Genomic DNA, 19,659 nt, shown 5'->3' with positions numbered 1-19,659 from the left:
CTGCGTGGGGCCGCCCGCGCGCATGCATTAATTCGCCGCGTCTTTCCTTCCTCCCTCGCTCTCGCATCCTTCACTTTCCATTTCCTTTTACCCGGCGTAGGGTAGTCAACCAAACACTTTTCTCGTTAACATCCCCGCCTTCTCCCTTTCTTTAACCCTCCCCCTCCACCGAGCCGCCTGTGGCTCGGCGTGGCATACATAAATTCATTCCTCGACAGAATGACCAACAGCTCTACATGCGACAACTGCGCCTGCGAGAAGACGATCGGGCATTTCCTCTGTAACTGCCCTCACTTGAATGTGCGCCGAAAAGGGCTGGGGACTGTGTTTAACAAACTGGACGAGCGGCCCTTGTCAGGGGAGAAAATTCTGGGATGTTGGTCCAAACCACCCTTAATTTTGCAAACCTTATAAACTTCCAAAAAGAGCCTCCGCTTCTTGAGGACTAGCGGACATGATACTCCAAGAGCTGTAGCGCATCTCGCCGCATTTATTCGCACAAATATTTTTCTTATTCATATTTTATTTTGCCTCTCCTGTCGCTTTACATAACCTCCCAACACAGGATAGCCAGTCTATCTTTACACTAACCTCCCTGTCTTTCCTCCTCCTACTTCCTCGCTCGCTGGATAATATTTTAGGTAACGCCGTTTCTTTGTTCCCGGGCTCGTATGCACCTCCCTGATTTACAGTTGTCTCATCTGTGTTGGCATGCCTGTCCTACGTTAATAGTACCACGCTACAGAAACAGGTTTAAATTTCCTTGTCAGAGTATTGCCAGCTCTTTTGTTATCTAAATTTCGAGCCACGCACGGTGACACCTGCTCTTTGTGCGCTGACGTCGAAGACGAGGTTGCCAACCTGTCCCCCCCAAAGAAAAGTTACAAGCTCCCTCCGGCGTCTAGAAGATCGAGCTACTTGCGGCAGCATAACATTACATAGTAGTGAAACCGTAACCGCTCGTCTTGCGTCACGCCCATCGGCTTCTGGGCAAGAGAGCTCAACTGACAGACTCAACGGGCGCTGACTCGTGTCTCGCTTTAGAGCCTCCGGTCGCTTAAGCCACGCCTAAGGCGTTCCTGCCGTGGTTGCACAGTGCGCCCGTGGACGCCTGCGGCGCCTGTTTGCGCGCAGTAGCCATTAGCAATGGAGCGTGACGCAGCCGGCGCGAATCGCGCGCGTCAACAAGCGCGGCGTGGCCGGCCGCCGTCATGAGAGGCGTTTATACCGAGGCGCCCTGAAGCAGCGCGCGCGTCTTGGAAGCGCCCTTTTGCCGCCTCGGGCGCGCGAGACAAAGGAGAACCAGTTGGCTGGTGACGACGCGCGCGCGCGACCGTCGAGCGAGAGGCCTGCCCCCCCTCCCCCCACCCGCAATGCGCGGCGATGAATAGGCGCCGGAAAGCGGCCACAGCTCTCGGCGCGCTCATGCTCGACACGGGGCCTCGTCCAGGACGGACCACAGACGCTCACCGGACATGCTGGCGGCACGTGCGAAGACGGCCTGGCTAGCGCTGCTGCTCGTGCGGTTCGCCGCGGCCGCACTCAACGCCACCGGCATCGAGCTACGCGGCTCCCTGCACTCTGCGGTGAGTCGCTCCTCTGGCCGGCGGCGGAGGAAACACTCCTGCCGGCCTGAGCACCTGTTACAACGCGCCCGTTAAGTGGCTTTTGGTGAACGCGGCGCGGGTGCCATGCCTGAGGCCACGGGCGCATGCCGTGGCACCCGCGGCCTGTACTCTCTCTTCTGAACGCCATCAATGGGCTGACGTTTCTTGCGTGCTTCAAGTGGCAATGGTAGGCGTACCTGTGTGTAGCACGTGCCCTTGCTTGCGCCACAGAGTCTGTATGAGTGACCGGCTACGTAGGTTAACCGGTAAGCGTGAGGCTAAGAAATATGTCCCTTTGTCGCACACCTCAGTTTACGAGTCGACTAGGTCGGTCCCGGTGACAATGCGGCTAACGCTTGAACGTTTCACTAGCGAGACAAAGTTTACGATTATTAATCTTTGACAGTTTGACATTGTCATCATAAAGAGGTACACGTCAGTACTTGTACTTGGAACGCGGTGCTCGCTTTCTCTTGTCCACCTTTCCCCGCGAGTAAGGAGTCAGCATGCTAGGTGTTTCCGTCATATTCGGATGAATTCTCTTTCACGTCCTCGGTTGAATTTTAGACGACCATAGCAGTATTACTCCTTTGTCCATAAAAATGGTGGACAAAAGGAATGTTCTGTTTGCGAACCGTAATATTATTACGGCTACTTGGCCAACCGTCTGTGTACTACTCTAGACTGAAGTACTAACTCAGAAGCCTCAACAGCAACGTCATAATACGCATTTTACCAGAAGACCAAGTACACGCCGATATGCTCAAGTGGAACTCGTATTCTGGAAAGAGGCTTCAGATATACTCACGTCACTTTCAGTATCAAGAAGGCAATAGAACGAATCCAAAATACCTAATCAGAAAAGCAAAAAGACCTGCATCATGTCTTTAGCGAACATTTATAAAATTTGTGGAATTGCATGGTACAAAGGTTGTCAACGACGTCAACTTGTGAAGAAAGCTTGTATACATTGCTGAGTGTTAATGCTGCGTAAGATAAACTTCCTTTCACTCACTAAGAGGTATGAAACAAAACTGTGACAATTCCTTTATTTAACAACTGCTTTTTATTGAAATAGTCCGTTTCGCTTGTTCGCCATCTGGCAAAGAATAACAAGGCAGTCGCTTCTGTCTGCGGACCAAGGCCTTCGTCGAAACGTATGAAAAAGACTAACCCATTTCAAATACGAGCCTCCTTGACGAGTCTATGAAACATAAAGGTCAGAGCAAGGCATGACGCTGTTTTCTAATACGATTTCGAGTGCACTCGCTAATTCCCCTGCCTCTCCCCTTTCTTTTTACTTGTGTGTAGCTCATTGGTCGCTTACAGATCGGGTTATCAGATATTGCTGGAGTACTGTCTCAATGCACTTGTCTTTAGCCTCATTTAATGCTAGTTTCGAAATATCGAGGTGTCACTGAGACTAGTAGAATATGTAAAGGCTCGTCATACGTGGTCACTGGTCGTAGCGTGGTTTCAATTGTATACACAGGGTAAATTTTGAGACTGTTTAGTGGCAGCTGGCTTTTATGCGTAATCTTCCTCTTCGGACATATTACTGCTTGCATGTCCTACCAATAGGGGCAAACGAGACAAACGCATGTTCAGCCCCAAGTGTTTTGTGCTCTTTATCGACATCGCGATGACGAAATTCGCCCATAGGACACAGCATATTGCAGTTTCTCATACGAAAAGTTGTCACAGCCTGAATTTTCGAATAATTCAATATATTTACCAAAAGCGGCTCCCTCTCTTCTGTTTCTCTGACAAAAAAAAATAATAACGCTTCTGTTGGCCGTAAAGATAACGCGTGCAGCACGCCTTACGCTAAATACCTGCACATCGTTCCAATCAAGCGGTTCTTGTTTACTGGGTCACCTAGGAGCTCTAAAACGAGGCCAATCCAGGTGGAGACGCATGTACGTTAATCAGACCGTACGTGCGTTACAAAACGCATTTACTCGCCGCAACGATTCCCTATTCGGTTGTCTACAATAAAATCTATTCAAGAAGTTAAAACAAATCGGTGCTGAGGAACAGCAACTGCAATGGGTTGCAGAGGTTATAATACCAGTAACATTGCTACAGTAATATTTTATTTCCTTGCAGCCTACAGACCTAACAGCAACCTACACCGATAGGCTTGGAAAGACATACTTAATATGGCATGTTTGTACAATATATTAATATGATCTTTTATGACATTTTAAACTGTTTCGTCGCGTAATTGCACGGAACGCATCTATCGCCTCTGAATTCCGTCTCTATACGTAAATTGAATGAGCGCCGTTTCTGCCTATAGTGTGAATAAAAGTTTAAAGAACGGGAAAGAGTGAGCGCGGTTGACGTTGGATATGTATTTAGGCGCGTTGACGTCTTTGTTTATCAGGTCCTTTGATCACACGTGCAATAATTTATTACGCACGTGTCCAGGAAAACCTATAACGAAAGCGAGAATTGCGCCAGATCTGCAGAGTAATACAAGGCCGCCTTTTTCGTCTTTGACATTAATACCTGAAGGAAATACCGAAGCTTTCAGAGCCACTAAAGACAACCCATGTGAACTAGCAGGCTGGAGCGCTTCGAGAGACGGAGATAAAATTCGTTATTCAGTAGCAATGTGGAACTGTCGAGATGGGCTTATCGTCAGGCGTTTGACATGCACGCTGATTGAACATTAGCAGAAGAATCGGAATATTCGGTGTTTGAGCCGTATAAGCCTGCCTCGTCAAGGCTTCGGGTGAATGAGATGGCAGTCGGCTACGATGATACTTGCTCGGCAGGCGTATGAGTCTGCTCGAAAAGACTTCAATGAGGCAGTGGCGCCCAAAGGGACTGACAACCAATTTTATTGGTACCCGTGTCTTTCTTTTCTGTTTTTTTTTTTTGCGCAACGGAAAGCTTGCCGGTACGAGTGTCCAATCATCCAGTAGTAACATCGAAAACACGGTGGAACATTTTTCATCAAAATTTTTAATCTGAAATGAGGATGTAGTCCTGTGCAGAAACACGCTGGAAACAGTGATAGCTGACAGCGATAGCAATTTGGCATTGGGGGCAAGTTGACGGCAAGTGAAGTCCCTAGCTGTAAAAGGGTAATATTTGATTTAACAAGCTGATGTTCCTGATGCTCGTGTTCTCTAAAGTTTTCCAAATTTACGCCCCAACGATGGCTCCCTCCATGTAACAGAAACACTTTCTGCGAAGGCAGCGCCGCTCGTTAGCGTGCACCTTTTTTTTTTAGTTCCTAATACGCATAGAAGAAAGCGTGAACGCCTATGCAACATAAAGACACACTTTTCACACAATTGACACACTAAATATGCGGCACATAATAACAGCAGACTTGTGTGCAGTAGTTTCATAGACTATACATCTGAAGTGCCAAGGTTTCACACCACCACTTCACGCCACTTACCGGTTTCTGGGACTTTCTGTGCGAATTTAGAATTATAATTCCTAGTTCAATTTGGAGAGTAATTATCGATTTTATCACTATAAATCATGATAATTTCATTTCGGCCAACGTCTCATGACACGTTCTGCGCAGTTGTCAGTCCTTTTATGCAGTTATTCCCGTTATCGCCGAAAAATTACAACGCATTCGCGCGCTTAGCGCTGACGGGTTTCGGCCTGTTCAATAAAATTAAATACGCACGAACCATGCAGTCGTGCTGTCGCTAATTCAAATAATGGTGAAAATTTCGTTGGCTCTTTTTCAGTCTTGAGAACATCACTTACAGCGCGTACATAGACAGGGACCAAAAGAACGACGAAGACGAGCGCTGTATAGGTCTTGCAATATCAATCATAGAAGTAAGTATACAGTTTGTTAGAGGGGTGTTGTGTACAAGATACGCCTGAAATGCGGCCGGTATTATATAGGGCAGACAGGTAGATGTCTCAATGTTAGGTTGCAGGAACATAGCAATAAAGTGCGCAAAGGGCGGGAAGGGTTTCTAGGTGTACATTGCGCACAATGCGGCTGTATTCCGCTTTTTTGAAAAAAACCACTATCTTAGTTAGGCATCCTAATCAATGCACTAGACTAATCATTGAAGCAGCAGCGACCGCTGAAGGTGACTCGGTTAGTAAGCCTGTATTAACAGATAAATAACTTGTTTTTTTTTTTTTTTGAGAGCGCACATGCGCTCTCGTTCATCTTAAGGCGGGTCATGGTTTCTTTGAATTTTGAATGCATACTCACGTCGGTTTTATGCTTGGGGGGGGGGGGGGCACTTTTGTCTTGGTGTCTCGGTATATATGCGTGTTACTCAAAATAAAAATCAGTTCGAAGTAAAAACAGCGCTTGTCTTCATCGTTCTTTTGGTCCCTGTCTATATATGTACGCGCTGGTAAGTGATGTTCGCAATGGAATACCAACTAGCTCGTACCCAAACCCTGCTTCAGTCTTGAGTCTGTGTCAAAACAAAATCTTTGTGTCATTCTTTTTCTTCGTTTCTTTTTTTTCTTTTAACGCATGTCGAAACGGAGATATAGCCTGCGCCTCCTCGGGGCACCAGAATCCTCTCGTAGTAGACGTCTTGCTTTCGAAAAATGCTGTCGTTGTCACATTTTCGTTTTCTCAACCTATACGCTGCAGTTGAAGTGGCAGGTATTAGGTGGCGAAAACTCGAGTACAGCTATGACAGAGTCCTTCATTAAAGGACTCTAACATGGTCAGACGTGCTCGCCAGCGAGCGGCCGGCTATCAAGCTCAACTTAGTGCGCAGAGCATTCCTTCAGTGGTGCAGCGGTTCATTATAGAGGATTTTTATAGGTTCAGGGGTGTGCACGAGAAACCATGGCTAGCGCGGGATGAGTTCCGTCTTGCCATCAGTCACGCAAAAAACATATGTAAAACGAAGGAACGTTGACGCCATAAGATTCGAACTCGGATCAGCTGAGTGGGAAAACGAACGCCACAGAACCACGCTGGGACTGACTTGCAGGTATTCTTTGTGTCATCTAATGAAAATTGGTGGCCTTTTCAATTTCTATGAGTGCTCGCGCTTCGAATTCTTTCTGCATTGCAAGGTACAGTTATGCTTTTTTAATATCTTGCCTATTTCGTTACAAGTAGACGCAATATTACTGCCGAAGCCGACGACAAAAGAGCAGAAGGGAGAGTTGCGATGGAAACGTGAAGAAGCTGAAAGAAGAAAGAGGATAAACTGAGATCTGCTATGGACGCTACTTTCGATCATTTCTATCACATCGAAATCAATGACCACTCACACAGGATGCACAGGTGTACCCTCTGCCCGAAGCAGTGAAGGTTCGTTATTTTGCCCTCAACAATTTCATGCTGTCAGAGCTCTACGGTATCGCTTCTCTGCGAGTTGAAGGTAAGCTCAACCTCTGCGGACCACAAAAGAGTACGTCAAAATCAGCTATCGTCGGCCCCTCTTTTTACAGTTATCTCTATTAAACCTACAGTTATCGCTTATCTTCTTCTCCGAAGTGTGTTTGTGTGCGTGTGTGTGTGGGGGGGGGGGCGAGGGTTGGAGGGAGCTAATTATTCCGTTCTTACCATGATCCGCTTTCTTCTTTCATTATTATTATGATTATTATTATTTTGTGGGGCGTATGCGAGATGCAGCTATTGAATGGGTACTCTACCTTCTTGGCCGATTCCTGTGAATGTTTGTCCCTTTTCGCCTCCTTCAGTCGGCACGTTCGGAACGGAGTATAGAGAACAGCTGCAATAGCTGCATGCTCTCATCTGCTGAAAACAGCTGCAGAAACTCTACATGTTCTCCTGTGCTTCAAATGTTCAAAACAGACGAGTTACGACGCCTCGATAGAATCTTTACCGGCTAACAGGAAAATGCGTCAACCCGCATTACATAAGACTGATGCCATGCAGTCCCGAGAGGTGCATGAAACATGCTCGGAGTTTCTGCAGCGCCCCCCGAAGCAAGCTAAATAAGATCTTGCTTCGTGTTGTCCTGGCTAGCTTCCATTGTTTCGGCGCAACGTGTTTCCTTGACTTGTCCGTCCCAACGGATTTTTTTTCTTTGCTAAGTTTCCTACAATTGTAGTGGTATCCAAGTGAGGACCACAGAGGTCAGAACGTAAAAATATCCGGCCTATAGTTACAAGCAGCTTCGTCAACAGCTTTTCAACGCATAGATGAAAAAACACGCGTATAATGCGCCAGAGGTTTTAGTCATGCTGTAGTGCTTGATCGAAAAACAAACTGCGAAAAGGGATGAGGTCGCTAGCTTTAGTAGCACATGAAAAATGCAGATTCTGCTGTTTACACCATCAGAGACTACTGGTGCCATCTGCGTATTTAGTATATCAAGCAATGCTCGCTTTCCGAAAAGGTAACGAGTTATCGAAAGCTTCTATACGAGCCCCATCCCGATATCGTTGTCGCAACACTGGTCGCAGTGAGCTTGTCGACGGCTTGTAGAGTATCTATGCGACTTATACCCTTTCTTTTCTCTCTCTTTTTTTTTTCTTTTGTTTTCCTGGGGCCAGGTAGAATGGGAAGACCCGCGCTTATCGGGGCCTCCATGGCTGGTTCATGGCAACTCGCACGATGCTTTTCGATTCCAGATCATAAAAGAGGCTAAACGAGTTAAACCAGGCAAATAAGCACACTGAAGCTGCATCAGAAGTGGGCGCATACTTCACGAGCTCCTTCCCGCGAGAGGCACGCAGCGGCATCTGTTCACGAAATTTCCGGGCCCGTGGCGCGCGACGAAGGTGCGTGCCATCCGCGCGCCGTTCCACACGTCCGCGCGCACCGACCTTGGGCCACTGAGACCCCTGGGCACATATGTGTTCAGCGCGGAAAGAGGCGCGCGAGCGGACAATGATTTCGCAAAAGCATCGCCGTCGCCGCAGCGAGCAAGCACACTTTCTTCGCCCACTTTTTCTCGAATGCGTGGAGGAAAAGTGATGGCCGCGCCGGGGCGCGACTTAGAGTGCAGCCGTGGGCATCGAGACGTCGTCGCCCGCCGCCTGTCCACTCATGGGTCATTCTTTCTCGCCCACTCTTGCAGGCCGCCGGGGACCTTGACAGGTACAAGACAGGTGAGCGACGGAGCAACACTGCCCTCCTTCTCTTTGGCCGCTGCTGTGCGCGTGCTTTCCCTGCAGCCGAGTTTTGTGCTTGCGTGGTGTGCCACTGAGCGGTAGCAGTGCGCAGCAGCGTGCGCTTGCACCGTGTAGCGGAGGTCGCTGAGTCGAGAGAATGTCCTTCTCAGCCACCGCGGTGCCTCATTGGCAGGCCACAGCGCTGCCCTCTGTACAACGAAAATTTCCGAGCTCTCAGTTATGCGAGTGCTATGTAAACCTGGTGCGTCAGCCGAAGATGCAGGCGTATTTTCTGTTTTCTCCAGCGAAAATTCTGAAGCATTCAGCTTCACGGTTTTCTTACCTTGTCTTGTTGCTTTGCACAAGTGAATAGGAAGCCTTGTAAAGTGCACGCTGCACTTGGCACCGCGGCATTCGCATCTTACGGTGCTGTCCGTCAAACTAACGCTTTTAGCGTTCGTCGAGGCGTTCGTAAACGCTGCGGATATATATTGTAGGTTGACGTTGGCATGGCTAGGTTCGGTCGTCCGGGTCACTAACTTGTGGAAGGCGGCACGAAGAGGCAGCCGTATCCACAATTTATTTATGCCAGCCATCCAAGGTGCCGCGGGATCTCGGGAGCGGCCGACACCGCGGCCGCTCAGGTCGAGCGCGCTAGCGTGTTCTGTGCTCGCGCTACTTGCACGTGAGCCCATGTTCTTCGCCTGCTTTGGACGCGATAGTAGCGCCGCTACAATATAAAGAAAGACAGTTTCCTGCGACATTCTTTCAGGATACCTTATGAAGAAAGCTAATTTACCCGTTTTGTTTTATGTTTGTTTGCTTTGTTGTGTTTTATTTCGTGGCTGATAGGTTGTCATTTACGGCGTAAACTACCCGTACACACTGCACGAAAAAGACGTAATAAGGGCCGCGGTTGTTGAAGATAAGTGCGTAAGATACGTCAGTCTCAGGGGATAAATAATCTTATCAACGAAGAACGTGCTGTACCACCCACGTTGCACAATCCAAACTACGTTTTGGCGCGCAGTTCCGAACGCCATGCAGATACGCGTATGGCCAGGGCAGTCTTAGCTGCATTGCCATGAAATTGTGAGACAGAGTATGCAGCATCATCAGAGCTGTTGCAACTACGAATACAACATTACCAATCTTTCAGTAGAAGTCTTGAATAAAATTGAAACGCCTTCAAATAACAAGAAGGAGTGACGGTGAGGCGCGCCATAACGTGGACTGCAAGAATAAACAGACATAAATATTGAATTGAATTATAGGGTTTTACGTGCCAAAACCACTTTCTGATTATGAGGCACGCCGTAGTGGGGGACTCCGGAAATTATGACCACCTGGGGTTCTTTAACGTGCGCCTAAATCTAAGTACACGGGTGTTTTCGCATTTCGCCCCCATCGAAATGCGGCCGCCGTAGCCGGGATTTGATCCCGCGACCTCGTGCTCAGCAGCCTAACACGATAGCCACTGAGCAACCACGGCGGGTAGACATAAATATGAACGTAAATGGCCGATATGGTGAACAACAGGCTATACCGGGTCTAATATAATGTGATGATTCTGTCCGTTCGATCACGTGCCGCTCTTATCGTCTACCGTTCACGGCCAGCTGATCCCACTAATAACGTGGGTGGAACGCCCCTCTCACAACTGAAGAAACGGGAAAAGTGGCATTGGCACAAAATCGTTATAAAATCCCGGCCCAGTTCCTGCTTCGCTGCTGCTTACCGTAATTACGAGGTGTTCTAGATTATACGGAACATTCAGTACGTTCTGAAAATTAAACACAACAAATGCATCACAGAAATTAAAGTTATTGCATTCAATTTGGTAATCAGTCAAAGAATACACCATACTTCTGAACTTTCTACGACTACTCGCCTTCCCCTACGCCTTCCCTGCTCAAGTCATCACGTGCTTTACACACTTCTTGTGCGTTTTAGCGGTACTGTATTTTTTGTTCACCTATGCTGAGACTGCGTCCATGACGTGGTATGAAGACGTTTGCAGTCGAGACTCTATGGCCCGTCTGAACTTGAAAGAACAGCGCACGTCGAAGGACGTTCTCACGGAACTTTCAGTTTTCCTAACCTCGTGAGTCGAGGCGTGTTTAGCGGCCATGTTAGTGCCGCGAAGAATTTCAAAACACCGTGGCGGCATGAAAACGGGCTGTTACGTAAATTTATGACAGGTTGCTGCTGTCACGCTAAACCGAGAGCGAGTCGATAAACCGAGGAGAGTGCAGAAAGCAAGCGCGCAAGTCCTGCCCTCTTTTCTCAACTTGCAAGCAGAATGAATGCATTTTCAACGTACTTTCAGCGCATAATTTCTCTATGACATGGGCCTTTCCTGCGCCGCGCAATAATTGTATTGTATGGCCAAAGTGCGTTCCATGAGACATTCGCTTTATTCCGTGGCTACATGCAGATGGAACGAACTTCGGCTGGGAGTTTAGGCACCCGAAGAACTATTTTCATGGATAACACGGGAACAGAGAACTTAGAAAAGCGATAAGAAAACACGAAAAACAAGGTGAAAAGCGAAGAAAACATGTCGGCACATTTCCTTGCGCGCTATAACGTAAAACTATTCCAAACTTTTCTATTCCAATTCTGCAACCAGCCCACCGCGATTGGTTAAAAACTTTTTTGGACCACCTCCCCTTCACCTGTTTGTCACGCGACGTCAAGAAAACCGCGATAGCTCCCCATCGGATATGATGTGTACACACTGATTATACATGTTTTGACCGAACAAAACAAAAATAGTTATTTCTGATTCGACGCCTCTTTGCCATTAGCCCTCGGCTATTGGTCAAAAGTTTTCGGGCTGCACCCACTTCACCTGCCTCTCACGCGACGTCACAACACCGCAAAAACTTACCGCGTCAAAGTGATGCGTACGCGTTAAAGGTGCATTAATATGCCGAACAAAACTGAATTTTCTTCTGAATATCCGCAGGCTACCCCATTCCGAAAGGAATAAAAGATGGCTGCCACTGATCGCTCCGCCACTGGCTACTCGCCCCTGCCGGAGAGCATGGGTTTATTTGCATGTAATAAAACTTTTTGCGTGGCGGTGTAACGCTTTCGAGAACTTTCGGCACGTTTACGACCTCGTTCTGCCAACTCTTCTTTGCTGAGGATCCGTTTTAGCGTCATTGTTAAGCTTCCGTTGCATGCCGCCGCGATTGTCGACGAGCCACCGCAAGCTAAGTAAGAGAAAGCGGACCAATCGCAGACGCCGGCACCACCCTCTTCATCCGGTTATTCATACTCAGTGCAGTGGCTCGGCCCCATCGAATCCCTCTCCACTTAAGCATGCTCCTCGCCTCTTGTGAGCCGATTAGATAAGGCAAGCCGCTCAGTGCAGGCAATGCTATTCGCTTTTCAAGCAAACAAAAGTGACCTCCTATGAACGAAGGGAGCATTTGATTGGTTTGTTCAGACAACCTTGCGGGTGACCGCCCGATGCTTGAGTCGGCGGTTACGCAAATTTGACGTCAGGAGATTGGAATAAAAACATATTGGAATAGTTTTACGTAATACGGCCCCTCTTTGTCTCTTTGTCTTCGTGCGCATGTGATTTCTAAATGTGCCGGTACGAACACACCCAAGCTGGCATTCTAATGCTCCCAAGAATCTCCTTTGTATATCTGCCTAACGGTTTCCTGAAACGCGACACGAACTACAGCATTCCCAGTAGAAAGGGGCCAATAAATAAATGTGATTCCGTGAGGTGCGTCCGAACATCGCTTGAGGAAACGAGAACAACCGTCGCCGAGCCCGGCAGCCGAGAATGTCGCTGAGCTCGACGGGCGGCGGTTCTCAGCGACACGCTGCGCTAAAAGATGAGCGCGCGCGTCGCCCACCGCGCAGCGGGTGCGTGCGACTCGACGGTGGACAGCGCCGAAGGCTGGATCCTGAGCCCGAACTACCCGAGCGACTACGCAAACTTCGGCACGTGCAAGTTCACGGTGCGCAAGCTGGGCAGCGACGTGTGCACGCTGCGGCTGACGCTGGACGACTTCGAGCTCGAGGATAGCGCGGACTGTTTCAACGACTACCTGCTGCTGCCCGACGGACAGAAGCTGTGCGGCTCCCTGCCGCCGGACACTGTCAGTGAGTCCTGCTCTGCCTCCTTCAAACATTTCTAGAATAGTATTGGCTAAGAGAAAGCTCGGGGCCAACTCCGATTTCACTCTTCAAATACATGTAAAACGTAGAAATACTTTCACGGGACAACCACTGGAACGACTTGAATAAAATTTGTTGTAGAATATTGTAGCTCAAGTGTAGAATTGGTGTCTGATCCCAGGCCCACTATTGCGTTTGCAAACGTGAGATCCTGTGCTATAGTGTCCTTCCACATTCTACGAATTCATATTTATTACGACCTCAAGGTGTTCTCATTAGCGTTTCTTCTGGCTTTTTTTCTTTATAATTTTTTTCTCTGCCCTCGCATGTTGTGCTTCCCATACGTTTCGTTTTCTCTCTGTGCTTTCCTATTACATCACCTCTCACTCCCCTCTTTGCCCAGCGTAGGGTAGCAAACCAAATCTCCTTTGGTCAGCCTTCCTGTATTTACCCGTTCTTCTCTCTCTCTCTTGTCTATGCGAATGTATGTATTTATATGCCTTGTTTATAGATAATTCAGGGCACGCTTCTGATCTGATCCGCTTGTTTGCAAAATACCACGTCGCAAGAGGCGACTGAAAGGGGTCGTTTGGACCGGCGGATGATTATCTCGGATGCCGCATCACCTCTCAATTCGCCTTCGTTGTTTCCTGCGTGGAGCCACTCGCGACGAATTTCGCTTTCCGGGCGCCCGCGGCGGGCAACGGAAATGGCTCACATTTCCGCAGTTCTCTGAAGAGAACTGTTCAACATAGTAATACAGAAACGGCTAGTCTGCTTTGTATCGAGTTTCGAACTAGATCGGGACGGCAGTCTGTAGGTTCGTTTGACGTCCTAAAAGGACAAAGTACAAGGAAGTGATCGCGTGTGCTTATGTTCTTGTTGTCCAACCCTTCGTCGTTCGTGTTCTGAATCTGCATAGCATCACTTATTTCTTTGTTGAGACACGCGCGGGCACCACATGGCGTACTGCCGCGCACTGTCGCGGCGTAGGCTTTATGCCATGAGTCAACAAGCTATTTCATGTTGATGCTTGATCACTGTACTTCCTCTGGACCTGCGGATGGATAGAGATTCTTCGTAATAAAGTCGCTCATTGCGAAACAGCAAAAACAACGAAGGCAAATAGTAAATTCTGGCCAGTTCTTTGCCAGCGAAGACTCCGAGGGCGAGTCTATGCAGTATTTGTTTATTTTCGCCAATAAAAGCTTCAATGAAGAAACTTTTGAAAACGCACTGAAAGTTTTTTTAAGGATCTGCATAACACGAAAGTGCGAGCTCTTGCTAAAATCAGAGTCGACCCGACCCCTTTCTGGTGTCAGGCTTCTCTGCATATTGTCGCTGAATGCGGTGAACGCTCCTCTGGGGTGGCCTTTGAAAAGGCTGAGATATTTTTATCCAATATGCGTGAAGGTTACCAAATAGCCTTGCAAATAGCCTTGTCACTGCCGAATCAGCTGCCGCATAATAAGCTGATTTATCGTTCGCCCTGTTCTGTACGCTGAGCTAGTCGTACACTAAATTCCAGCTTTCCACAAATTGAAAAGATGTCATTATTCTCTTTCACTTGAGAACCCTTCACGACGGTCTCCGCGCACGCAAATTATATTCACAGTTGAGCTCAGTCTTTTAGTGCTTGTCAAGTTTTACTCAGGGCGGGAACTTTCTTAAGAGCAAAATAAACACCAAACGAACCAAAGTTTCACATAACAATTACGTATTAATAACAACGACACAGAACGACACAGTACCAAGCAGCATGATCAGCCCTAAAAACTGTGTGCATCATTCTCATGTAATTCAACGTTAGATGCTTCCTACAGAAGTATCGGGCACGTCATATGGATGGAACAAATAGCGAAAAGAGAAGTTTGTGTGTGCTGGCAGGAGGGAAAAGTAACCCGAGAAGTAATGTGATTCGCGAGCCTATGCAGGGGAACGGAAATATTAAGATGAAAAGAAAGAACTAAAGATAGATAGATAGATAGATAGATAGATAGATAGATAGATAGATAGATAGATAGATAGATAGATAGATAGATAGATAGATAGATAGATAGATAGATAGATAGATAGATAGATAGATAGATAGATAGATAGATAGATAGATAGATAGATAGATAGATAGATAGATAGATAGATAGATAGATAGATAGATAGATAGATAGATAGATAGATAGATAGATAGATAGATAGATAGATAGATAGATAGATAGATAGATAGATAGATAGATAGATAGATAGATAGATAGATAGATAGATAGATAGATAGATAGATAGATAGATAGATAGATAGATAGATAGATAGATAGATAGATAGATAGATAGATAGATAGATAGATAGATAGATAGACAGCGTGATAGTTTTCAAGATAACCTACAAGGGAGTGCTAACTGCAACTTTCGCCACCGCACGCTTGTATTTTCGCTGTTAAAATAGCTAATTGTTATTTTACATCTGTTATCACACGAATGGATTGAAGAAACAAAGGTAGACCTTCAATTTTTTTTAATTCTGCGCGGAAACCTTTGCACCGGTTCGTCACTATGACGTCGTGTATTTCAAGGTATTTTCTCGTATTGACGCCGGAACCTTATCAAGAGTTGGCACGTCGAGTCTTAAGTTCCTTTAGAATGCAATGTCGTCATTTCTTGGCGATAACCAATTAACTAGATTAACTAGACCAGAATAGATGCTGTCGAAATCCATGACGTCATGACAAGCTGGTGTGGGAACTTCAAGGCAGCGCGGCGTCACCACTTTTCATGGTAACAGTGGCGGTTTTGATATTGTAGGATATTATTTTGCTCTTACAGCTCAATCTGATATTCTGTTTCGGTCTCCCTTTGACTGCTGATGTTCAAACACTGAATTTCACGAAGAAAATTATACATGATTTCAAGTTACATTAGGAAATGTGCTTGCGAGGGGTGCCGCCAGTTGGCCACACAGTTGAAGGAGTGCCTTTTTCGAGTCCTTTAATCCGCCAAAAGCCGAGTGCCAGTCTACAGTAACCTTAGTCAACCGAACCCTGTGTACTTCCCCGCTCTTGTACACTAGTTATGTGTCTTACAACGAACGGCGTCATTGTCGCAACTGAGACGTCTCAGCTTCGGTCATGTTTCACTATGTCCAAGCAACGCGCGTCTTTAGTCAGCGACCAAAGACAGGTTCGAAATAGATGGCTGCTGCGACTCACAGTGACACAGGAGGAGGAAGGAGGTTTCAGTGAAGAGAAAGGAGGAGAGGTCCACCGGCAGAGCGTGTCTCCAGCCTGCTACTCCTTCCTCACCAGGGTAAGGGCAGGGAGAGGTAGACGATACAATAGTACAACGACATACACAATACGCGGCAGTGGCACAGGTGGCAACAAAGCATGTGTTGAGGATCGCAGGGATCACGAATAGACACTACTTCAAGGCTCTTCAGATGTGCATAATACTGCTTTCACCTCATTTTTGATGCAAATGTTGAGAAAATGCAACGATGACGTAATGGTATCGCTCATTCCTAGCAGTGTTCAGTGTGCGGCACAGAAGCCTTGCATGCGCTGTACAAAGACGTATCGGCTTGAAATTGTCTCTGGTTTGACAGATTGCAGACATCCGGTGGAGCAGGAGTCTTTGCTCCGCAACGTTGTAAGTGATTGCGAATGCGAGTGCGTGGTAGCTCGATCCTGGAGGTGAAGAACGCCTCTCGCTGTCCTCGCAGAGACGGTGAGCATATCGCGGCGCCACAACAGCTTCACGTTCATCTTCTCGAGCAATGAGGCCAAGAATGCTCGGGGCTTCATGATCCGAGTGGAGCAAGTGCGTGACTCGTGCACCGACGACCTGCCGGACAGCCCGCTCTTCCCCACCGACTCGCAGCCGGAAGACTTCGCCCCGCTCGGCCGGCCGCAGCCGCAGTTCGGAAACGGTGAGAGCAGCGGCATGCGCGAGCATGTGATGTGAAACTCCCTCGACTAAGAAACAGCATCTTCCACGGGCGTTTACCGTTACGACAGCGGAAATAGAGCATGCCACTGAAGTGACGGCTAAAATTTTCACAATAGGCTGACCAGCATAATGTCGGCAATAATTAACTCACGGCATCTGATGCAAAAATGAAATAGAATAGGCACAAAAAGGCAGTACAAGTCTGGAAGAAGCACGCAGGTACTGCGCCAACTAATTACTGTGCGTATTTATTGTGCTTTCTATGATAGAACAAGAAAATAGTTAAAGGCTTATGCAATCAAGCACACGATGGAAAGGCTCCGTTCACTTCCTTCCTACGTATAGTGCATCAATGTAATTGTTCGTCAACGCTGCGTTCTGCTTCTTTCTGCCTTATGCCGCTTTTCTTTTTCTTTTTTGAGCTCTCGATTCTTGCAAATAACGTCGCTTTCGTGATGTTTGCTTGCCCATTTTTTCTCGTCTGTGCGTTCGCGGCACCTTTGCAGCGTCTGCTTGCAGCCTTCAGCGATCACACTGATTACTGTTTAGTGGAGGGTGCACTGCAAAGTCTTTCAACATTTTTTTTTATTTCTTTCTGTAATCCCAGCAATGACACCGGATAAACGAACAAAACGTCCCTTATATTTTAACGAAAATGCTATCAACCCTTGGAGAGGAGTACCGCGTGTTGTCTCCGGCGAGCATTTCTTGACCACATATCTCTATTTCAACGCATCAGAGACACAAAAACACATGCAAACGGCCGTTGCACAATTATATAAAATATGACTGGCTTTATGCGTTTTTTTTTACAGTCTGATGTCAGCTGAAAAAGTTATGTTCTGTAATCGGCATGCTCAAATTGTAGGGGGATATTTCACAAAACCAAATGGGAATAATCTTGCATGCCCAAAATGCCCAAAGATCTGTTTGCTTTTGTCTTTATAGCCCTTCTGGTGTGACCAAGGACTGAAATATCAACAAGAAATAACACTTGAGACCGAATTATTGGTCGTGTTGATGGCCGTGTCTTAAAACGTAAAAAATATCAATCTGTCTCGCTGTCTATTGCAATCGCGCCACTGATTCGTGGCGTGATCGCAAAGACAAAATATGCGACCAATGAAAACGTGATTTCATAGGACTCTGCTGCTTTTACAGTGACCCTCGTCAACCCGAGTAAGCAAGCCACCGTTTTATGGAAAATGCAGCGATACAACGCCACTCAAAATAAGTTCATAAAGGCGGTTTGTATGTCACCGTAAGATAAAGAGAGAGTAGAAAGAGGAGAGGCAGGGAGGTTAATCAGAAGGTAAAATCTGGTTTGCCATCCTACACGAGGGCGGGGGAGGTAGAAAGATAAGAAGGAAGTAGAGAGACAGGGAGCATAGACACGCGTTCACAGCCGGTCTATCACAGACTGTCACAGCACGGGATCACGTGCGGCATAACCAATATCAGCTCAAAGACCTGATGTTTCTAATCAGCCACACAAAGAAAGAAGGCTTGGAGAAAAGCGTGCTTTAATAGAATTCACATTATGTCATGCCTATGTACGTGTTGGTTGGTCTGTTGCAAATGATGTATCCAGTGTGTTTCAAGTTGTCGTGTTACACCAAATGTTTTCTGCTACGTCACTGACCCAACGACCACGGGTCATTTACGCTGTCGTGACGACAGCATTTCATCGGTGGGTGGATTACAAAGACGTCCACAGGTACACCCATGCACCCTAAAGAACCCCAGGTTGTCTGTAGAGTAATCCGCAGCCCGTCTGTGAGCGCTCGTTCGGTACCTTCGGTGGCCTTGAAGGGTACATATCACTCGATGTGCTGAAGATGCAAACCTCTTTCTGTCTCTACTGTGACTGCACCGCAGTGTTGTTTCTTGAAGCTGTTCGCTCAAAATGTGTATGAGTCCTGCAGCACAACACCAGAGATGTCGAAAGAATGCGTAGTAACCCTGCGGGTATACGCCTCGAGGGAGCGCTGCTCACGTGCCACGGGCGCCCCCAGCAGGTGGGTGCGATCGGGACGTGCTGGGCTACACGCACGTGCTGTCGTCGCCCGGCTACCCGTACGGCTACCCTCCGAACCAGTACTGCCTGTACCGGGTGTGGCGCGCCGACAGCTCCGTCTGCCAGCTTGAACTCGACGTGCGGGACTTCGAGCTGAACCAGCGCGACTGCTTCAGGGACTATCTCGAGCTGCCGGACGGGACGCAGTTCTGCGGCCAAGTGTCGGGAACCAGTGAGAGCGCCATCCAAAGTGCTATGATGCAGTGTGCCAGATTGCATGCGTGCAGCAGAAAGTGTATAGGTCCTGCACATGACCAGGGGGCTCGCTAGCCCGTTCCTGCATATCCTAAGGCAAGGAGGCAGCGTCGGGCAGTGAAATGTGGACAGGAGATCTTGGCGCAGGGCCTGCAGAAACAGCTAGCAGTGACAGGAATCGAAACGCCGCGCTTCTTTATGGTGCCGACAGACAGAGGCCTGATGGCCCCTTTTATGTGGCCAGTGAGTCTCGTCAATATTTGTCAGCCCGCGCATAAGGCATTTGTGTTCGTCACTATAGCCAAGACGGCGCATCCTCAATATTGCCACCAATAACGTCTTGTCGTAAAATTAACCTCAGACCACAAGTCTTAGCTGTATTGCAGTAAGAAACCACACATGCCCGGGGAAGCTCCGCGTTACCGAGTTAATTGTTACAGAGCTCATGTAGCCGACCTACTCGGATATATGCTTGTAGCTTTCAGCTAGGCGTTCGTAGGTTAACATTGTCTGAGTCAAAATACACTAACATTCACGTTTTTAGTTCTCTTACAAAACAAGCATACATTCTCTGAAAAACAAGTCACACTGCAAAATGCGGACAGGACAATAGCACTGCAAGATGCAGGAGCCTCAAATATAGTA

At 47.5% G+C, this 19,659-nt stretch overlaps 1 protein-coding gene across 4 annotated transcripts in view; it reads left to right on the top strand.

Moving 5' to 3' along the window:
- The first annotated feature begins 1,224 nt into the window (after window positions 1-1,224).
- Window positions 1,225-19,659, top strand: part of LOC142582829 (cubilin-like) — a 45,764-nt gene continuing 27,329 nt past the window's right edge. The window contains exons 1-5 of one of the 4 annotated variants that reach the window (XM_075692897.1): window positions 1,225-1,586; window positions 8,624-8,654; window positions 12,546-12,788; window positions 16,516-16,722; window positions 18,761-18,991. In XM_075692897.1, the coding sequence (XP_075549012.1) occupies window positions 1,476-1,586; window positions 8,624-8,654; window positions 12,546-12,788; window positions 16,516-16,722; window positions 18,761-18,991 (823 nt within the window). In that variant the 5' untranslated portion in view covers window positions 1,225-1,475. Of the gene's footprint in view, window positions 1,587-8,623; window positions 8,655-12,545; window positions 12,789-16,515; window positions 16,723-18,757; window positions 18,992-19,659 lie in introns of all 4 variants that reach the window. The other 3 variants (XM_075692892.1, XM_075692907.1, XM_075692916.1) reach the window with 3 other exon arrangements.

This window comes from Dermacentor variabilis, chromosome 1 (genome assembly GCF_050947875.1).
Source record: "Dermacentor variabilis isolate Ectoservices chromosome 1, ASM5094787v1, whole genome shotgun sequence".
NCBI lineage: Eukaryota > Metazoa > Arthropoda > Arachnida > Ixodida > Ixodidae > Dermacentor > Dermacentor variabilis.
Note: the sequence above shows the minus strand (reverse complement) of the source record. Positions and strands in the feature narration are given on the sequence as shown.